The 20,760-nt window shown below is 36.3% G+C and overlaps 2 protein-coding genes across 2 annotated transcripts; both read right to left on the bottom strand.

Annotated features, from left to right (window-relative positions):
• Positions 1-2,752: 2,752 nt before the first annotated feature.
• On the bottom strand, positions 2,753-3,805 carry LOC142169834 (uncharacterized). Its single transcript, XM_075231755.1, has one exon. The coding sequence runs from the start codon at positions 3,803-3,805 to the stop codon at positions 2,753-2,755; it is 1,053 nt and encodes a 350-aa protein (XP_075087856.1).
• A 9,526-nt stretch (positions 3,806-13,331) lies between these two features.
• On the bottom strand, positions 13,332-20,462 carry LOC107778901 (signal recognition particle subunit SRP54 2). The gene is made up of 9 exons (XM_016599227.2): positions 19,936-20,462; positions 19,506-19,605; positions 19,167-19,320; positions 18,246-18,396; positions 18,024-18,172; positions 14,775-14,875; positions 14,468-14,625; positions 13,912-14,026; positions 13,332-13,822 (listed from the first exon to the last, which is right to left on the bottom strand). The coding sequence occupies exons 1-9, from the start codon at positions 20,164-20,166 to the stop codon at positions 13,476-13,478; spliced, it is 1,506 nt and encodes a 501-aa protein (XP_016454713.1). The 5' UTR covers positions 20,167-20,462; the 3' UTR covers positions 13,332-13,475.
• Between the last annotated feature and the right edge of the window lie 298 nt (positions 20,463-20,760).

Raw genomic sequence — 20,760 nt, 5'->3', positions numbered from 1 at the left:
TCTTGTCTAACTCTGGTGGAAGAGCTAGTTTATAAGCAATTGGGCCAACTCTCTCAAGCACTTCATAAGGTCCAATAAATCATGGACTAAGTTTACCTTTTTGGCCAAATCTCATAATCTTCTTCCATGGAGAAACCTTTAAAAATACCTTATCACCCGCTTTATACTCAATTTCATGCCTCTTAAGATTAGCATAAGACTTTTGTCTGTCTGAGACAATTTTTAAGCGATCCTTGATGATTTTTACCTTATCTTTAGTTAGTTGAACAATCTCAGGACCCACCAATTTTCTTTTACCAATTTCGTTCCAACAAAGAGGCGTTCTGCATTTTCTCCCATATAAAGCTTCATAAGGAGGCATGTCTATACTTGATTGGTAGCTATTATTGTAAGCAAATTCTATCAGGGCTAAGTGTTTGTCCCAACTACCCTCAAACTCAATAATGCAGACTCGAAGCATATCCTCCAAGATTTGTATTACCCTCTCAGACTGGCCGTCTGTTTGTGGATGGAAAACGGTACTAAAATTCAACTTGGAACCCAAAGCTTCTTGCAAGCTAGACCAAAATCTGGATGTAAACCTTAGATCTCTATCAGACACAATAGAAACAGGGATTCCATGCAGCCTCACAATCTCATTAATGTATAATTCTGCCAAATGTTCCAGTGAGTAGTCCATTCTGATTGCCAAGAAATGAGCACTCTTATTTAGTCTATCAACAATGACCCAACTTGCATCATGATTCCTTTGAGTGCGTGGAAGTCCAGAAACAAAGTCTGTCGTTATCCTTTTCCATTTTCACTCAGGTATTGACAACGGTTGTAGTAGACCAGCTGGGACTTGATGTTCAAATTTTATTTGTTGACATACCAAGAACTTAGAAATGAACTTTGCAATGTCTTTCTTCATACCATTCCACCAGTAGTGGTCCTTGATGGTCCGGTAAATTTTAGTACCTCCAGGATGCATTGCATAAGGTGAACTATGTGCTTCAATCAAGATATGCTTCCTCAATTCATCATCATTAGAAACACACAACCTATTTTTATAAAATAAGGTACCATCTTTCTTCAATGTAAAATCTGATTCTCTTCAATTTTGGACTTCTTCAATCCGTTTCACAAGATTCTCATCTAACTTCTGTGCTTCTTGGACCTGCTCAAGTAAGACTGGCTTGACTTGAAAATTAGCAATGATAGAACCATTAGAATTAAATGAAAGACAAGCATTCATGGCTCTTAATTCAAGAAGCAAAGGCAAAGGACTTAGAGTTAAACTTGCAAGGGAATTGCTACTCAACGCATCTGCAACCACATTTGCTTTACCAGGATGATAATCAATCGTGAAATCATAATCTTTGATGAGTTCAAGCCATATACGTTGTCTCAAGTTTAACTCTTTTTGTGTACCCAAATACTTCAAACTTTTATGATCAGTAAATATGTGACACTTTTCCCCATACAAGTAATGCCTCCAAATTTTTAAGGCAAAAACAATGGCAGCAAGTTCAAGATCATGAGTGGGATAATTCAACTCATGCGATTTCAACTTTCGAGAGGCATAAGCAATTACTTTCCCTTCTTGCATCAAAACACAACTCAATCCACGGTGAGATGCATCACTGTATACCACATAATATTTCCTTTCAGATGGCAAAGAAAGTATTAGAGCTTGTGTCACCAAGGATTTGAGCTTTTCAAAGCTCTCTTGACACTTGTCATCCCATACAAATTTGGCGGCTTTCCCTAAAAGTTTGGTCAAAGGAGAAGCTATAATAGAGAAGCCCTTCACGAACCTCTTATAGTATCCTGCAAAACCCAAGAAACTTCTTATCTCAGTTGGAGTTTTAGGAGATTTCCAATCAACAATAGCTTGAATCTTACTAGGATCAACCTTCACACCTTCAGCTGATACAATATGCCCCAAAAATGCCACTTTACTCAGCCAAACTTCACATTTGGAAAGCTTCGCGTAGAGTTGCCTCTCTTTCAGAATTTGCATGACAATTTGGAGATGCTTATCATGATCTTCTCTATTCTTGGAATAGACTAAAATGTCATCAATAAACACCACCACAAATTGATCAAGATAAGGTTTGAATACACGGTTTCATTAGATCCATAAATGCAGCAGGAGCATTTGTCAAACCAAATGGCATTACCAAAAATTCATAATGGCCATACCTGGTCCTAAAAGCAGTTTTAGGAACATCTTTCTCCCTCACGCACAACTGATAATATCCAGACCTCAAGTCAATTTTTGAGAACAAACATGCACCCTTCAGTTGGTCAAACAAGCCATCGATTCTAGGAAGTGGGTATTTATTCTTGATTGTTGCCTTGTTCAGCTGTTGGTAATCAATGCAAAGCCTAAGAGTGCCATCTTTCTTTTTCACAAATAAAACAAGAGCTCCCCAAGGCGAAATACTGAACGGATAAAACCTTTCTAAAGAAGTTCTTGCAATTGAGCCTTCAACTCTTTTAATTTAGCTGGAGCCATTCTATAAGGAGTGATAGAAATAGGAGTAGTTCCAGGGACAAGCTCTATAGGAAATTCAATCTCCCTTTCTGGAGGCAACCCAGGAAGATCATCAGGAAATACATCAGGAAAGTCGCACACGGTGGGTATGTCCTTAAGACTTGGACTCCCCAATCGTGTATCGACTATATGAGCAAGATAGGCATCGCAACCTTGACAAATCATCTTCCTTGCCAAGACCGCAGAAATAATATTAGATGTCAATGATCTTTCTCATTGAACTACTATGTGTGAATATGCAGGATTTTCAAAAGTCACTTGCTTTAACCTACAATCAACCAATGCATGGTACCTATAGAGCCAATCCATACCAACAATAACATCATAGTCTTGGAAGGGCATTTCAAGCAAGTCTGTAGGAAAGACCAAATTTTGAATCATGAATGGACAATCTCGGTAAATCCTGTTAACAACATCCTGATGATCTAATGGACTCGTGACTAGCATATCAAAGTCAAGTCTCACAGATTTACTAGTATCAGGAAATGCAAGTGATGAGCAAACATAAGAGTGCGAAGATCCAGGATCAATTAATGTAACAACAGATATGCCAAATAAGTGAAATTTACCAACAACCACGTCCGGGCCATCTTGGTCATTCCTCTGTCTCATAGCATAGACTCGTGCAGTAGATCTCGACCCACTAGCCTGATTAGCTCCACCCGAACCCGCTGCTTGCATATTTCTAGGTCTTGTACAGCTATTAGCTTGATAATAAGTAGTGACAAGCTTTTGAACTGAGCCCTCTGTATGTGTATAAGAAAGAGGATTAGGATTAGGACAACCCTGCACTTTATGATCTAGATTTCCACAATTAAAACAAGCACCAAAAGCTCTTTTGCAAGCACCATAGTGATTCTTCCCGCACTGTGCACAAGTAGGTGTATAAGTTTTGCCTTGGACATAACTTGGAGTACTAGCAGTAGAGAAATTTGGCTTATTCTGCTTATGATATGATGACCTATGTGCACTTTCAGTCTTGAAATAGTCAAACTTTCCCTTCTTGGATGGACCGCCATAATCTGAATTACCCTTGCTAAACATGTTTTCTCTCCTAGTAGCTTCTTCCTTGTCAATTCTTTCCCAAGTAAGAGCAACTGAAATTATCTTGAAAAAATCCTCAAGTTGCAAGATTGCCGCAGACTTTCGAATGTAACCATTCAAACCTTCTTCAAATCTTCTGCACTCTTCTCTTTCACCATCAATAATACCTCCAGCATAGCGAGAAAGCCTGAGAAATTTTTGTTGATACTCTGCAATAGACATACTCCCTTGTCTTAAATTCAGAAACTCTTTTTTCTTAGCATCACAATAGACATGGGGGACATATTTCGCACGAAATGCTTTCACAAAGTCATCCCAAGTCAGCACCGAAGGTTTTTCTTTTGCATTTGGCACACTTACTCACCAATCATAGGCATTTTTTTTGTAAAAGAGAGATAACATACTTAAATTTGGCAGCATTAGTACACTCTAGTTATTCAAAGACCCTCTCCACGCGCTCGAGCCATTGTTCAGCTACTGTGGGATCAGTGGTGCCTTCAAATTCAACTCCACCCATTTTCCTCATCTTCTCAAAATTTATTTCACTAGGTTCTGACATTGTCCTAGCCAAGTGACGAAAGAACTCAGCCATCTGCTAAAATGGATGAGTCATAATAGGAGTATTATGACCCATTGCTCTTGGATTATTGCCCACTTCATTTTCACTAAAACGATGATGATTTAGGTTAGGCAAGGGTACCTCATCTACTTCTTGGAGGTGAGGTGGAGCATTATAATAGGCATGACTTTCATCAATGGATTTAATATCTCTATTCGAAGAAGAGGCCATATTAAAATTCCTATAAAAGATAAGATCACATTGCATTAGGGACATGTACATGATGCATATGCACAAGGAATACATCAAATTACACTAAAAAGTATGCAAAAATTTATAATCTCCAAGTCATTTTCAAGAAAGAAAATAACAAAAATATTAAGTACGATCACAACAAAAATCCTAGAATCACAAACCTAGGCTCTGATACCAAAACCTGTAGCAATCCCTTCGGGAGGGTACTACTTACGAAACAAATCTAATTTACTACTTACAACATTAAAAAAATATTCAGAATAGTTTAGTAGCGGAAATAGGCCCATGCAATGAGGTCCAAAGTGCAATATATTTATTTTTAAAAATACTCTTTATAATTTTTTTTTAAAAATGAAATACAATGTCAAAATATCAACATAAGGTGATATAACCCTTCTTTTTTGAATAATCAACACGTTAAAGCAACTTTCTAACAAAATTATACTTTCATTCAACATCACTGCAAGTTTGTATTGTACATAAATTTCAAACTATCGGGTATAAAAAGGAAAATTAGTTTTCTCCTTTGTACATATTTATAAGACAAAGTGTAAATTCATCATATTACAAGACTTGAGTTATTAACACACCCTAAAACAGCAAAATAAGTTACCAAATTCAAGTTACAAGATTTTGGTCTTAAGATCCAACAAGCCTCCAAATAACATACATAATTGTGACATATATATCATGTACATGTCCCAAAACTATACAAAACCATGGTGCATATGCAAATGTGATCTCCATAAATGCTCCCAAAAAGACTATTTCATAAGGTCGTCTTCAAATTTCATCCCGTACATTACCTACGATAGAAAACAACTATCGCTAAGCATAAAGCTTAGTGGCGTATAAACTTTAGGCTTGGAGCCATTAACTTCTCCAATTCTCATTTTCAGTCATAGGTAGCTCAAATAAAATATAATTTAAAATAAGTGAATAAATATATCAAAAGTATCAAATATCAACCCTTAATATCAATAACAATGTTCAAGATTCAAGAGTTGAGAAAGCATATACTATCAATCCAAGAGAATTTGTCAAATATCTATTTTTCGTCTAATGTGTACGTCATGCCATCGCACTAAGTAAAATCAAATATCAAGATGGACCGAAGCCCCAAATCAAGTAGGGTTAAAACCCAATAGCCAAGAGAATCAAGAACCATATTAAAAATGGCTTCCTAGTTCGTACTTAATACGGACAAGTTTCATAATTTAAGCCGAACTACAAATCTAAAGTCAAGATGGCAAAAGATCCAAACCAAGAGACATGCCAAGATGAGTGATAAAGTCACTGCCACAAAAAGGACAAAGTCCCAACAAGAATGCAAAATGATCAAACAATCCGTACGAGTGGGCGATTTAGCAAATATCTTGCAATACTTGATATAACACGAATACAATGCTATTAATTGAAGACAACAAAAATAAAATATCAGGTTATTTCAAAATATTCCAGCAAGTAAAAAGAGTACAAAGTTTATACACAAACCTTGGTGTTTTACCACAAAACAGTTCAACCACAACTTGAGGATGTTCGAATTGTCTACGCCATAGACAAACCAAATCTGTCTACTTCCTCAAATACTTCCCCTTAGATTTTACAAGGGTATATATACCTTAAATACATAATCAAATATCTATATAAGTTTAGTGATTTAACATGTCAAACTAAATATGATATTGGTGAAAATTACCCAAAATGTTTGAAATAAAAATTCTGGACAGTATCACTATCTCGTGTTGTGACTCAGATTTGAAGATAAAAAAGGACAAACTAGACTGTGTGGTCTTCTTTACAATTGTAGATATGTATCTTAGAATTTCAGAACATCTTGAATCACCCCATATAAATTTTATACAAAAAGTTATGCTAACATTACTAACAGTAGTACAGGAAGGGTTTGTAAAATAGAAAATCTGGGCAGCACCGCCCTGTACTTCATCACCTATTTTTGGGTTAATAAAAGACAAAACAGGTTTTTGTTCCTTCATAAGAGTTATATATCTGTAAAACATATTTCCAGAAAGTATTTGATCTCTTAAAACGGATCTCTATATAAAAAGATATGAAGAAAACACTAATAGCTGTCTAGTGTAAAAACGAGTTTAGTAACTTACCACAAAAGAGAGGAGCAACTTTAGCTTCACCAAGAACGAATTTTTCTGGTTGGTTTAGTGAAAATTTATGATGGTTTTCATGGAGTTTTTCAGGTGATAATAAGGAGAGAGAGAGAGAGATGGGGTTTTCTTTGGCATTAAGGACTGAAAATAAGACGAGGTTATGAAAAAGCATGTCACAAAAGTAATATAAAATTTTTGGATGAATATGAAAAATGTGGCTGCCCAACCTACTAAATATCTTTATATAAATACAAAAAGGTGGAAGCCCAAAACTATAATTATAATGTATTTAACAACAATTTATCAAAATAATATTAAGTGTTACACATAGCAATACCATGGAACTTCTTTGTCAATATTAACACAACCTAAAGTAATGAATTTTCATGTATTGTCAATTTCACGTTTAGGAAGTGCGAAGTAAAAAATATCTCCTCATTATAAAGATGCTCAATCGAAAATGCAAATTTTAGTAAAAATTTAGGGTGTTACAGAAAGCACTTAAGTCGCTAGAAGAGTAAGGTGAGAGTTGGGGTAGCTTTTGAGTGGAATCATAGAAAACCAAAAAGGTGCATGTATGTTTTGGAAGATCATTATTCGAGCAACCTAAATTTATGGAGAGTGTTGAAGGAAAAAAAAGAGAAAAAAAAGATCAAAGAAAATACAAAAAGGAGAAAAATAAGTATATAGATGTGCTTAAAGAAGAAGTGCCAAGTTGTATATGGTTTCGTGGCATTTCTTAAATTGGTCATAAAGAGTGTGTACTTGATAGTTAAGTGTAGTGTAATAAAGTGCTTAGGAGGGCTTATCCTACCCGTCCCTTAGCCTACGTTATAACCAGTAAAGACCTAATTGATCTTAGACTGTGAGAGCTTAGATTTGTGAGAGATATACACTACGGGTAAGCCTATGGCACAACCACGGAGTGCACATGAATTTATTTGTGAGAGTGAGTGGTTCTTTTTTCATATATGTGATATCCTTAAATTATATTTAAATGCATGTGTGAATGTGTGGACGAAATACCCTCTTATTCTTTGGTGATGCACATGATTTCATGACGGATATGTGATATTATTAAACATCTCTTGTTGGGTAAGTGCACGAGTTAAGAGTGCTTATTGGCGACGAGTCGGTCTTTGAGGTTGGGTGGTTATGGGCTGGTTGTTTGAGTGTTTTAAATTGGTCACTAATATTTAGGCATGTGAAAGTTGGCAAAGTTATGAATGTGTATGCAAGGGCTTAATTGTTGGTATCAACCATGGTCATAGTATAACGACCCGGCCGGTCTTTTTGAGAATTTAAGTCTCGTTCGATGACATAAGACCCTGAGCAGCTTCGTATTATGTGTATTAACTTACGTACGTGGTTCGACGACACTTAGTCCCTAAAAGGAAGCTTAAGCCTTAGGATTTTGATCATAGTCGGAACTGTGTGAAGACAACCCTCGAATGGAGTTTTGTCGGTCCTGTTAGCTCCGTTGGGTGATTTTGGACTTAGGGGCGTGTCCGGATTGTATTTTGGAGGTTTGTAGCTCATTTAGGCTTGAAATGGCAAAAGTCGAATTTTTGAAGATTTTGACCGGTAGTGGAATTTTTGATATCGGAGTCAGAATCCTATTTAGGAAGTTGGAGTAGGTCCGTAATGTTGAATATGACTTGTGTGCAAAATTTGGGGTTAATCGGATGCGGTTTGATAGGTTTCGACATCGGTTGTAGAAATTTTTAAGTTTCAAGTTCATTAAATTTGAATCGGAGGGTGTTTCATGTTTTTAGCATTGTTTGTTGTGATTTGAGGGCTCGACTAAGTTTTTATGGTGTTTTAGGACTTGTTGGTATATTTGGTTGAGGTCTCGGGGGCCTCGGATGAGTTTCGAATGCTTAACGGGTCGAAATTTGGACTTGTGTAGTTGCTGAAGCTTTCAAGCTTCTGGTGTAATAGCACCTGCGGTGGGGTGGCCGAAAGTGCGGACTCGCACGTGCGGAAGAGAGCTCGCAGATGCGGCCCTGGTCTGGGTAACCAGTGGTCGCAGGTGCGACCAAAGGGCCGCAGAAGCGGAGCCGCTCCTGCAGAGAAGAGATCGCAGAAGCGGAAGGAGAGCTGAGTGAGGATTCCGCAAAAGCGGACAAGAATCTGCAGGCGCGCACTCGCAGGTGCGGCCTTATGCTCACATAAGCGGACTAGAGGAATTAAGTCATTTCCGCACCTGCGATGGAATTTCCGCAAGTACGGCGTCGCAGGTGCGACTGGAAGCCCGCAGAAGTGGAAATCGCTGGGCAGAAAAGGGCTAAGTGCGAGGGTTGACTTCATTCTCCAATTTTGGACCCAGAGAGCTCGGATTGAGGCAAAAGTTTGAGGGATTTTCAAAGGAGGCTTGTGGGTAACGATTATTAACTCTTTTATGGTTATATCTCATTAATCTATAGTTGAATTCATCATTTAATTAAGGAATTTGGTTGAGAAATTGGGAAAAGGGTTGGTACGAGTGAACTCGTGGTTGATTGGGTGTTCGTATTTTATGACTCTTACCTGATTCCGAAACATGGGCCCGAGTCGACTTTTTGGGCCGAATTTTCGATTCTTTGTAGTGTCATAAATTTATTATTTAAATTAGTTTCTCATAATTTTATTTATGATACGTAATTATGTTTGGTTAGATTTGGGTCATTCAGTGTCGGATAATCAAGGGAAAAGGGCATTCTTACTTATTGATTGAGCTTGGTTCGAGGTAAGTATCTTGCCTAACTTCATGTGGGGGAACTACCCCTTAGGATTTGAGTCTTCTATGCTAATTTTAGTCTGTGTACGCGAGGTGACGAGTACGTGCTCGGACCTATTTGTGGAAAGTTGGCCTTTTAGGGTTCTTAGGTCCTTGTATTCACTGATTATGCAGTTATTATGTTATGAATACGTCTCTTAATTACTAGTTTTACCTCTACCTACTTTAATTAGAATTAATTACTTCATGATCCGCCCTTGATGCTTATTTGAGTCATCTACGCCTTAACTGAAATTGTTATCTCTTTTATTGCCATGTTATCTTTCCCCTAACTGATTATCTTTATTTGAAGTTATAATTATCTTTTTTGTAATTGTTCGTCCTTAATTTAGGCTATGATTATCTTTCTGCTGCTTATCTCTAATTGAATTTGTTGTATCTCTTTCTTAATTGCCAACCTTAAAAGAATGTTAGATATCCTATATGTTCCTTATTTGGAATTATTCACCTTGTGTTAGCTTCCTCGTTGTCGAACTGTACATCGTGGACCGTCGTTACATAATATTTCCTTTCTTGTTGAGATGTTCTTATTATGACTAGCATTCTCAATTGTGGCCACTCCTCGTGAATTAATTCCTCCGTTCCTTTGAGTTCTAGAATTTTTGAGTTGATTTATTTGTCGTATCCTTGTATTAGTGTTATTGTTGTTGTTGTACTTGTTATTCTTGTATATTTACTTTGGGACTACGAGGCGGTACCTGGGAGATCCCTCTGTCTTGCATATTAACTTTGGGACTACGTGGCGGTACCTCGGGAGATCCCCCTGTCTTGCATATTTACTTTGGGACTACGAGGCGGTACCTCGGGAGATCCCCTGTTGAGAATTTACTTTTGGGACTACGAGACAGTATCTCGGGAGTGCCCTTTGTTGACATCTCTTTGTTATGGGGTTGCACGAGGTTTCTGCCGTGCCATTGTTACTATTGATATTTGCACATGCAACGTGACAAGGCAGGAAATATATATGTGGGTTGCACATGTGGAGAAACAAGGTGGAAACATTATTATGCACGTGTGGCGAGACAAGACGGACATTTACTTTACTATTGCACACGTGACGAGACAAGGTGGGCTATATCAGGGATTGATTTGTGATGATTCGTGATGGCCTAGGGGCATTCTTATTGTTGATATTTGTGTAGTGGTACACTTATCTGTGTGAGCTTTATCTTGTAAAAGTTGTGAGAAAATATTCTACGTGTTGTCCGTTCTTTTCCTTATGCTCACTAGCCGGTATGAACTATGTTAGGACACTTGCACAAGCATACACGTAGTTAAGCACTCTTATCGGATAAAAGATTTTCTTGATATTGTTGAGTATAGGTGCACACCCTTGTTTACTTGCCTTCTATGTGAGAATGGCTCTATTTGGCACGTGAGTCGTCAATGCGGTTATGAAGTGTAATGAGGACACAAAATGTCAAGTGTTAAGGTTCAGTTATTGAGACCCGTGAATTGTGATTAGCTCGAGGTTCGATACTTCGTGGAGTTTATTGACTAAAATCTGATGCGAAAGCGGTTGTTGTTGCTGAGTTATTAATTGTCTTTGTTGTATCTGTGATTTCGGATTTAGGTTGTGTTTACGTTTACCCGTCTGTGTCATTATTATGGTATTCCGCTGATACTTGTTGCTGTCCTTTCTTATTGCAATTACCGTATTAATTTTCACTTCGCATAGTCTTTATGTAGATATCATACTCTGTTGTTTCTATACTTATACTTGTTCAAGTTATTTAGTCCAGTAGGTATCTTGACTGTACCTCGTCACTACTCCACTGAGGTTAGTCTTGATACTTGCTGGGTACCGCCGTGGTGTACTCATACTACACTTCTGTACATTTTTGTGCAGATCCAGGTATTTTGAAATCAGTTGATCATTAGCTAGTTGTGCAGACTGTTGCTGTGGAGACTCAAGGTAAACCTACTGCTGCGTTCGCAGGCTTTAGAGTCACCTTCCTATTTTGTATTCACACTGTTTTACCTATTTCCAAACAGTTGTATTTAGAAATTTGTAGCAATCCCTGTAGAGCTTATGACTTGTACTACCGGTTTTGGGAATTGTAAACTTTTATTAAAAAATTCATTTCAAGTTATTAGATGTTATTTATTATGGTTGTTATTCAGTAAATGTTACGCTTACCTAGTCCCTAAGACTAGGTGCCATCACGATACCCAACGAAGGGGAAATTGAGACGTGACACATATGTGTAGTGTTTTGAATTGCCAGATGTTCCTCCATTGTATAATGTCTTGCGTGCATCGTTTGGTTTGCAAAGTTTTAGGTTGCTCGAGAACGAGCAAGAGCTTAAGTGTGGGGTGGTGATGTTAGGCTACAAATTCATATTTTTGCATGTAATTTGCCTTGCATTATACCTCAATCTTGTTAACTTTGGTGTAAATATTTATGACTCAAGCTTAATAATGGTGTTTATATGTGTAGGAGTCAATTTAAAGTAATTTGGCAAGCTTGCATGCAAAGTGAAGTAAAAATACAAGAATTTGGAGGGAGTATGATTTTGGTGCCCAGGTTAGCGCCAGGCACTAACCAAAACGCTAATGGAAGAAAAGCACAGAAGTGGAAAAATTTCGGTGTCCAGGTTGGCACCAGGCGCCAAGCGAGACGCCTAAGGGCGGATTTCGTCCTAATTCGGCTAGGACTTGGTAGTTTCGACCCTACACGCTCCCAACATGTATAAAAGGGGTTCTAAACCTATTTCTTAAGAGGGAGACATTATTGGAGAGGAGATTCGACCTAAAAAGGCAAGAACACGCTAGGAGCAAGGCGGAGAATTCTTCTACGAGTTTTTCACTTCCGTCTTCCTATTTTCATTATTGGTTATGAAATCTAGTATTGTACTTTTGCATACTATTATGAATAGTTAATTTGTTATCTAGTGTTTTGATGGAACCTTTTGTAGGATGAATTCTTGTTATGTTTTTATATAATTTAGCAGTTAGATTTCGCTACTTGTTCAACTACGTGTTTGTTGTTGTTGATTTAATGGCCATCAATTGACTGTGCCTATTTAGTGTGTACTGCTCGAGAAAGAGTACGCATTTAGGTAATTGTTGAACAACATCACTCATAACTTATGTGTTTAAAGGTAGGATTAGAGATAACGAAACCTTGGTGCGATCGTAGTGAGCGGTGAATTAGTATTAGCTAGCGTAGTTCGAGAGAATACGTCTAGTAAATTGTAGTAGTTGCTCGAGAGAGAGATACAACACCCAAAGTACTTACGATCGGTAGAGAATACTTAGGCGAAATTATAGAAGACGTAGCGAGAAGGATTCCAACAATTGGGAAAATCATAACTCTTTACCTCCTTATTCTTGTCTCCCACCCTGAGTATCTCTAGTTGTTTATTTACTTTTTTTAATTTGTTAGTTAATTAGTTAGACATAAGAATATTGATATTTACAGCTTATAAATTGTTCAAACTTGTTTTATGAGTGATAGTAAACAGTTGTAGCTAAACCTTAGTTCTCTGTGGAATTCGATTCCGAATTCTTAGACCGGATATTATATTTTCAACGACCGTTTAGTCCTTTTTATAAGGCATAGTTGAGCGTGATCACCTCTACACCTGAGACTATTTGGAGAGTCGAGAAACACTCTAGTAAAAGCCTACTGAGAGAAAAGATTGACATCTATAGTAAAACAAAGCAGCTTGAGCACTAAGCTCCCGCTATACGGGGGGTTCGGGGAAGAGTCGGACCACAAGGGTCTATTGTATATAGCCTTATCCTGTATTTCTACAAGAGACTATTTCCACGACTCGAACTCGTGACCTCCTAGTCACATAGGTGCAACTTTACCGTTACACCAAGGCTCCCCTTCATTGACATCTATAGTGTTATACTCAAACAATCTGTACTCTTGACACATCCCATCCACCTATCCGCGAACACCTGAGATATCTTCCTCAAACGGGAGGAGGGGTATGACCATTCTCTAATCTAAGAAAATGGATATTGAGATACCTACTGACAACATAAATACAGCAAGAAAATCAAGAAGCAGCAAACTCATAAGAAATTCCTTCTATTGACATGATCTGCTTCCAATAATTCCAAAATTCCAAAATCTATGGCCAATAATACAAAGGGCAAGAGGAAGCTCCGGGGTTAAGATGCTTTTCCAGTAAAAATGTGCTTTGATGTAATCATATATTACTTGTCTCCACCACCAAACATACCCATCATGTCCTTAGCGGAACCCATTCCACCCATTCCGCCCATTTGCTTCATCAAGTTTTGCAAACCACCCATGCCACCTATTTGCTTCAACATCTGAGGGGGCAGGACTTTGCTCATGTGTTGCGCATTCATATTTCGAGACAAGGCACTCATCTCTCCCTTCTTTGGAATCTTAAGCCCCTTCATCTTACTCCATATCTTCGCCAGTCGTTTGTATTCCTCCATCATTTCCATGACCTCATGCACTTGGCGACCGGAGCCCCTAGCTATCCGCATAATTCGGGATTCTGTCATAAGCTTTGGGTTGGAACTATCCAATTCTGCAATCGAATTAGAATTTTAAATCAAAACATCGAACTAAACTCTAAAACCAACTAATGCGTAAAGCTCTTAGAATTAGATCACTTGCCTTCATTAGTCATTGAATCCATCATTGTCATGTATCGTTTAATTTTTGCCTGGCTTTCCTTTTCACGGCCTTTTGGCATCAACTCTGCACTGAATCCTGGAAGCATTGAGAAGACCTATACCACAAAGAAACATAAAAAACGTGTAAGATGATATCAAGTCAACTGAGAGAGAGAGAGAGAGAGAGAGAGAGGACGGGGTTGGGGGAGCAAAAGAGGTAGGGTTGACAAATCCCTTTCAGTTGTATTCAAGGAACTAGAAAATGATCTTGAGCTTGCAGTAAGTTATTCTGTAAATATTTGTGGTTTATCAGAAAGAAAAGAAGGGAAAAAAAATTGTAAACGGACTCAAGAAAATTTATACTGCAGGAACTATAAACTTAAGATAACAGCAAAAGCGCCTGCTGATGGACTATAGTTGCTTATTTCCAAATGAATTGGATAGTGATGAAGCTTTTCCAACCAAAATGATGAGGAAGTTGACGGTTGACACCCAAAACGATGGAAAAAGAGAATGTTTTTTCAGAAAAATCAGAAAATTTAAAGCAAGCAACAAACCTGGCCAATGGGACCCATTTTAAGTATGTTTTGAAATTGCTCATACATTATCCTCAAGGTAAAGTGTCCTTCCGATAACTTCTGAAGAAGCTCAGGCTGTTGATCCATCGGGACAACTTCATGTATCTTGTCCATGAACCCAGACCAGTCACCCATGCCTGGTAGAGATCGACACAATAGGACAACAGATATCAGCAATATAAAGTACCACAAATAAGCAGGAGCTGGTTCAGGAAGAAAATCAAATTACAGTGCAGATGAAAATGCGTCCAAGCAAAGGTGAGGAATTGACAAAAGAGATGCAAACCTAAAAGACGGCTGACAAATGGCTTAACATCGAAAATTTCAAACTCGTCCATGTGTTCACCAGTTCCAATAAATATGACGGGACTTTTTGTTGCAGCAACTCTGCATGCAAGAGAGAGAGAGATAAATATATCTTGTTCACTCCCAAAATCAGGTTATAAATTTCATTGCATTAAAATAACTGATGAAACTCATCTAATTTAGGAATTGAAAATATGAAAAAGAAGTGCTTGTAAGCAAAAGAACGGACATATCAGGACAGGGCAGTAGAATTCATAGTTTAATCAACACTTCAGGAAATATGTGCATATCCTAGACAAGAAACAGCAGAAGTTATGGCTTAGTGTTGTACCAATTAGAAACCTTCAAATTTCAAGCCCTGAACAGCATCTCATTTTGTTTCCATATAAATTGAACTTGTCAGATAAAGAATAATAATTTTCTAAGGAACATGTTCAATAGCTTAGAGTACTTAACTGAAAGAGGTTATAAGAATATGTGTTACCCAACCAAAAAATTACATTAACAGAAAGCTAGCCTGTTTGGCCAATTGTCTGGGAAGCCAAAAGCGGAGATTTGAGGTGTACCAAAAACAAAAAGTGCTTTTGAGCAGCAGCATAAGCAGTTTTCTGCTGTTTGGGGAAAACGACAAATTTCCGCTTCTTCCAAGAAGCAAAAGCAGAAACTGATTCTTTCAAGACAAAAATATCCTTATTGAAAATTTATATTTACCAAACTGTCTCACATTAATTTAACCCATACATCCCTCAAATATAATTACAACCCTCTTCTCCTCTTCCTTTTATTTTGTTTAACTATTACTTGTAGTCGTACCCGCGCGATGCACAGTCAATATTAAAAAATATTAATTAAACTAAATTGTGATCGGGCTTGTTTGAACATATTAGATCGTATTGCTTTAATGAATTTCAATTGTTATCTTATTTGTCAATATGATATACCCAATAATAAAATTAAAGGGACTTATATAGTCATTGAATAACTTTTTTGTTCTATATTTTTCTTTATTCTATTATTCAATGTTTAGTATTTTTAATTTTTATTAGCATATTACTTTGTTTAATATTTTTGTCTGCTCACTTTCTTTTTGTAATATAAGAGAAGATATATATTTTATTAATCTTGAAATATTTTTTATTTTAAATTTTATAGATATTTATATTTTTTTAAAAATTTTGTTTTTTATTATAAAATATTTTATTTTATTATTTTATAGATATTTAAATTCAAGATATTTTTTTAAAATTTTCGTTTTTTATTATAAAATATTTTATTTTATTATTTTATAGATATTTAAATTCAAAAACAATAACCAATAACTAATTATTAACTAAATAACTAATTATGAACTACTTTATGCCATGTGGCTTTTTTATACGCCGCCACTTGGCTTAAGGCGGTGTTTTAAAAAGCGACGAAGCGATCGCTTTAAGCGAGAAGCGACGCAAAGCGATGGCTGCTCGCTTTTCCATGCCTGAGGCGACTCGACCACACGAAGCGCTCGCTTCAGTCAAAAAAGCGCGAAGGGACCTTGAAGCGAGAAGCGCAGAATCGCTCGCTTCTGTTCAAAGAGGTCAGTTTTTTTAAAAGAAAAAATTTGGGTCTGTTTTTTTATTATACAAAACATATCCCTAAGACCAAAGTGAAGACCATTTCTCTCTTCTTCCCAAAATCAATTGTTGTTGAGTACTGCTAGGGTTCAAGTCGCCAGAGACCTCCTCCAATCCTCCGGGTAATTTTTCTTCTTTTTTTCTTCTTTTTCTCCTTCTCCTTTTTTTCTTTCTTCTTTCTTCTTCTTGTTCCCGTCCAGGCGTCTGCTCACAGCTAGGGCAGACACGATTTATTTTTCCTTTTATTCTTTTTATTTAGTATTTTAGCCTTTATTTATTAATTTGTATGTGTATTTCAATTTATAAAGTTAATTATTATATATATATATATATATATATATATATATATATATATATATATATATATATATATTATATTTTTATTTGATTAGTATTTTAGCCTTTATTTATTAATTTTTATGTGTATTTCAGTTTATAAAGTTAATTTTTATGTGATTTTGCTTGTCTATATATATATATATATATATTATTTTCAGTTTATTTGATTATGTTTTTTTCTTATATATAAATTGAACTCTTTGATTATTTATATTGTGTCTTTGCAAGGTTTACATTATGTTTTTTAAGAATTGCGCTTCACTTCAATGAAGCGTGCGCTTCGCTTTGCGCTTCGTTTTTGAAGCGAGGCGAGCCCCTGTCGCTTTTTTGCGCTTCTCGCTCTCAAAAACACTGGCTTAAGGAGAGGGTTTTTTCCTCTCCTTATAATAATATATAGAAGATTATTTTATAGATACTAAATTCAAAAATAATAATCAATAACTAATTATTAACTACTTATGCCATGTGGCTTTTTTCTAGGCTGCCACTTGGCATAAGGAGAAGGCTTTTTCCTCTCCTTTTAATAATATATTGATTGATATTGATTTTTTATTTTAAAATAATTTAAAAACTCCAACTTGAAACTACTCTCCAATTTGAATGGACACTTTTTTTAATTTTCGTTTTTTATTATAAAATATTTTATTTTATTATTTTATAGAAATTTAAATTCAAAAACAATAACCAATAACTAATTATTAACTACTTATGCCATGTGGCTTTTTTCTAGGCCGTCATTTAGTTTAAGAAGAGGGCTTTTTCCTCTCCTTTTAATAATATATAGAATATAGATAATGATTAAAAGCCTTAATATATATTATTAGTTTATTTTAAAATTTTAACTAAATAAAAAAAAATTATTTACTGCCTTTCATAAAAGAATATTTAAAAACATTTCTCTATTCAAATAATACTAATTGTAAATGAACCTTAATACTCTTTGACACTCAAAAGCATTGTTTGGAAAGATTGGCCAAACACAACTTGGTTATCAAATACTAAAAAGAACCACTTCTCATATGAATTGGCCAAACACAATTTGCCTCTCTTTAAAAGTACTTTTTGGAAAAGTTATTTTGACAAAAGTGCTTCTTAAAATAAGTAGTTTTTAGAAGTTTGACCAAACAAGCTCTGCAACTGACATGGTTTAAAGTTGTCACCCTTGATGTTGCCCAGACGTGCTCAAAGGCATGTTTTATTTAGTTATACAAGAGTGCTCATTACCAAAAGAAGGCATTATCAATTATAGTAACTGCTACAACCGTAGCAAGCAAACTTACGCACTAAGGGCACCACCTCCTTTTGCATGACCATCCATCTTAGTAACAATCACAGCTCCAACTGCGACACTTTGCTTAAATGCTTGAGCTTGATCAAACGCAGCTTGACCAATACTGCTATCCATAACAAATATCACAAGATCTGGTTTCTGGAAAACCAAATAGAAAGATTAGCATTTCTTATTAAAGCTAACCATATATTTGGAGCATTGTAAAACATACCGTTGCTTCAGAAACTTGTCGCATTTCTTCAAAAAGAGCAGCTTCTTGTTTGTGGCGCCCACTGGTATCAACAATTATTAGATCACAATTTTCCTTCTTAAATGTCTCAACACCTTCAGCTGCTATTCTCACAGGGTCTGACTCCGTATAGCTGTTGCAGAAACATTCATTAAATCAAAATACAAAATTGCCTATACTGTTGCTTAGAACAGCAAAAGCAGATTAGCAGAACCTAATTGACTAATTATTACTTCATAGTCAGCAAACATGCAACAATAGCAGACTACTCAATCCATTCAAAAAGCAGATGAAGAACTTCTTTTATTCTTCGCAAGGGTGAAGCAACTAGGCAAAACCGAGGTCAAACAACTATCCACCTCCATTTGATTTGAACAAATAAAAATAAAAGAAGAGAAGAAGAAATCATTGGTTTCTCAGTGGTGAGAGCTCTTGAGCAAAGTAGCTTAAGGACTTTCCTCCCATAAGCAGGTAGAATAAGGACTTTCGCCAAATAGATAACAAAAGGTGAATCCAAATAGATATGCAATCCTCAGCCAGATTTAAAGAAACTATTTCATAAGCAGATAACTACACGTTATGTACTTTTGTTTCACTATTACCACTCATGATTAGATATTGCATAATGATTCTCAGTCAGCTGACAGCTATGACTTTAATCTCTTTGACGAGTCTTTTTTTATTTTAAGTAATCTTTTTGACCTGCTCCGATTCTCTGTCTAAATGCACTTAAAATCTCTGATCCCTAAGCCTATGACATTGTTTATCAGTTTAATTAACCAACCAATATGTAGAACACCTTCACAAAGAAGGATGGAGGAACATTCACGATGATTGTAGCCTCATCAAGCTTCTAAAATTGTAAAGAGAAGGTGACACTAAGAGATTGAGAAGAGGATATGCCTTCCATAAAAGGGTATCTTGGCTTTTGTTGCATTCTGCTTCAATTGATCGAAAGCACCAGCTCTGAATGTATCTGCACATACTAAAGCTGGTTTCCAACCTTTTTTCTGGTGGTAGTATGCATACTTTGTGCATGTTGTTGTCTTTCCAGACCCTGTGGTAAATTACAAAATAAATAAGGGTATCCCTCTTACAAAGTGAAAAATTGGAACGGGATTCAACATGTCTTCACGCAAATTCCTATTGCCGTTAGAAAGCAAAGAGGTCATGTGATAATCACCAAATTGCTAAGGTATCATATAATATATAAATTTAAAGTGGAAATTTTTATCAACTCACCTTGCAAACCAACAAACATGACAACACTAGGTTTCCCCTTTTTTGGTGTAAAAGAAGGCTTCCCAGGATCCAATATCTTGCAGAGCTCATTAAAGACCGCCTATACAAGAGAAGAAAATTGTCTTGAGTCAATGGAAGAATGTGACGAGGAAAAAGTATAATTAAGCAAAGAGTAGTATACTTAGTAGCAAACATGCACATTTATGAAGGCTCATTTTTTCCTGAGAGGTAAATAAGTACTAGAGTACATTTTATTCAAATTTAAAGCCAATCACTAAGATAGTGCAGGACATCAGACACACACTTATACAACATATGCAAATGTTCAAATGTTGACTTGAAAAATCAAATAAAAGTATACAAACGATCCAAAATAAGCAAATTTATAAGCAAAAAAAATTCAATCTTGGCGATTGAAAGCAAAAATAACCTGTTGAATAATCCTACGCTTGTTGTGCCCAGCAGCAAGATCATCGAGATTAACAATTTTCTTGATATTGGTAGTCATATCACGGACAAGCTTAAACTGAACATCAGCTTGAAGAAGGGCACGTGTAATTTCATTGAGGCATTCGTTGAGAACTTTCTCATCAATGATTGTGGCATTGCTCATTTGCTGGAGAGCACGTGATATGCTCCCCCCTAATTGTGCTAACACCATCTTGATTCAACAATTTGATGATCGGATTATCGAATTGAGGAATGGAACAGCGGGATTTGAATGGAGCTTGCTTTGTGAATGACGATTAGTTAGGGTTGGGGTGGGAATTTAGGGATGATTTTAGGGTTTTGAATTAGCGATTCGCCAGGAATGAAGGGTTTTCCGGTGGTGGTGGTGTGATCGATGGGGAGGATAATGGTAGGAGAAATACCGGGTGGTCTCACGTCTGTAATTGGGTTGGTGACTGAGAAATCAAACCCGACCCGCTCCCACTTGATTGTGCATTTTGTCCCCCCGTTCCCACGTGGGCTCGTTTTATACTAGGGATAAGAGACCATTAATCCTAACTTAAATTTGAGATTAGTTTATCATATAAAGAATCTTATAGAAATATCCCCAAAAAAAAAATTCAAATTATCAATCTCTAGCCATTAATCATAAATTTATCAAAACTAGTCAAATACATATAAAAATTAAAAACCAAAAGAAATAAGGTGTTATTTCTCTCCAAGAATCACACACAAAGATCTCCTTCCATATTTTTAAGTATAATTAGCAACATTAGATGTAAGACGGAAATGAAATTTCATGAAT

The sequence above is a fragment of the Nicotiana tabacum genome, chromosome 15 (genome assembly GCF_000715075.1).
Source record: "Nicotiana tabacum cultivar K326 chromosome 15, ASM71507v2, whole genome shotgun sequence".
In the NCBI taxonomy this organism is placed as follows: Eukaryota; Viridiplantae; Streptophyta; class Magnoliopsida; order Solanales; family Solanaceae; genus Nicotiana; species Nicotiana tabacum.
The sequence above is the reverse complement of the archived record's forward strand: the minus strand, read 5'-3'. Positions and strand labels throughout refer to the sequence as shown.

Bases quoted from the DNA above. Each gene is read 5' to 3' on its own strand.
- LOC142169834 (XM_075231755.1), bottom strand. From the start codon at position 3,805: ATGTCTATTGCAGAGTATCAACAAAAATTTCTCAGGCTTTCTCGCTAT.
- LOC107778901 (XM_016599227.2), bottom strand. From the start codon at position 20,166: ATGGTGTTAGCACAATTAGGGGGGAGCATATCACGTGCTCTCCAGCAA. The intron at 19,321-19,505 runs GTGAGTTGATAA...AATTTACCACAG, and splicing joins CATGTTTGTTGGTTTGCAAG to GGTCTGGAAAGACAACAACA. The intron at 14,876-18,023 runs GTAAGTTTGCTT...TCTTGCATGCAG, and splicing joins GGAGGTGGTGCCCTTAGTGC to AGTTGCTGCAACAAAAAGTC.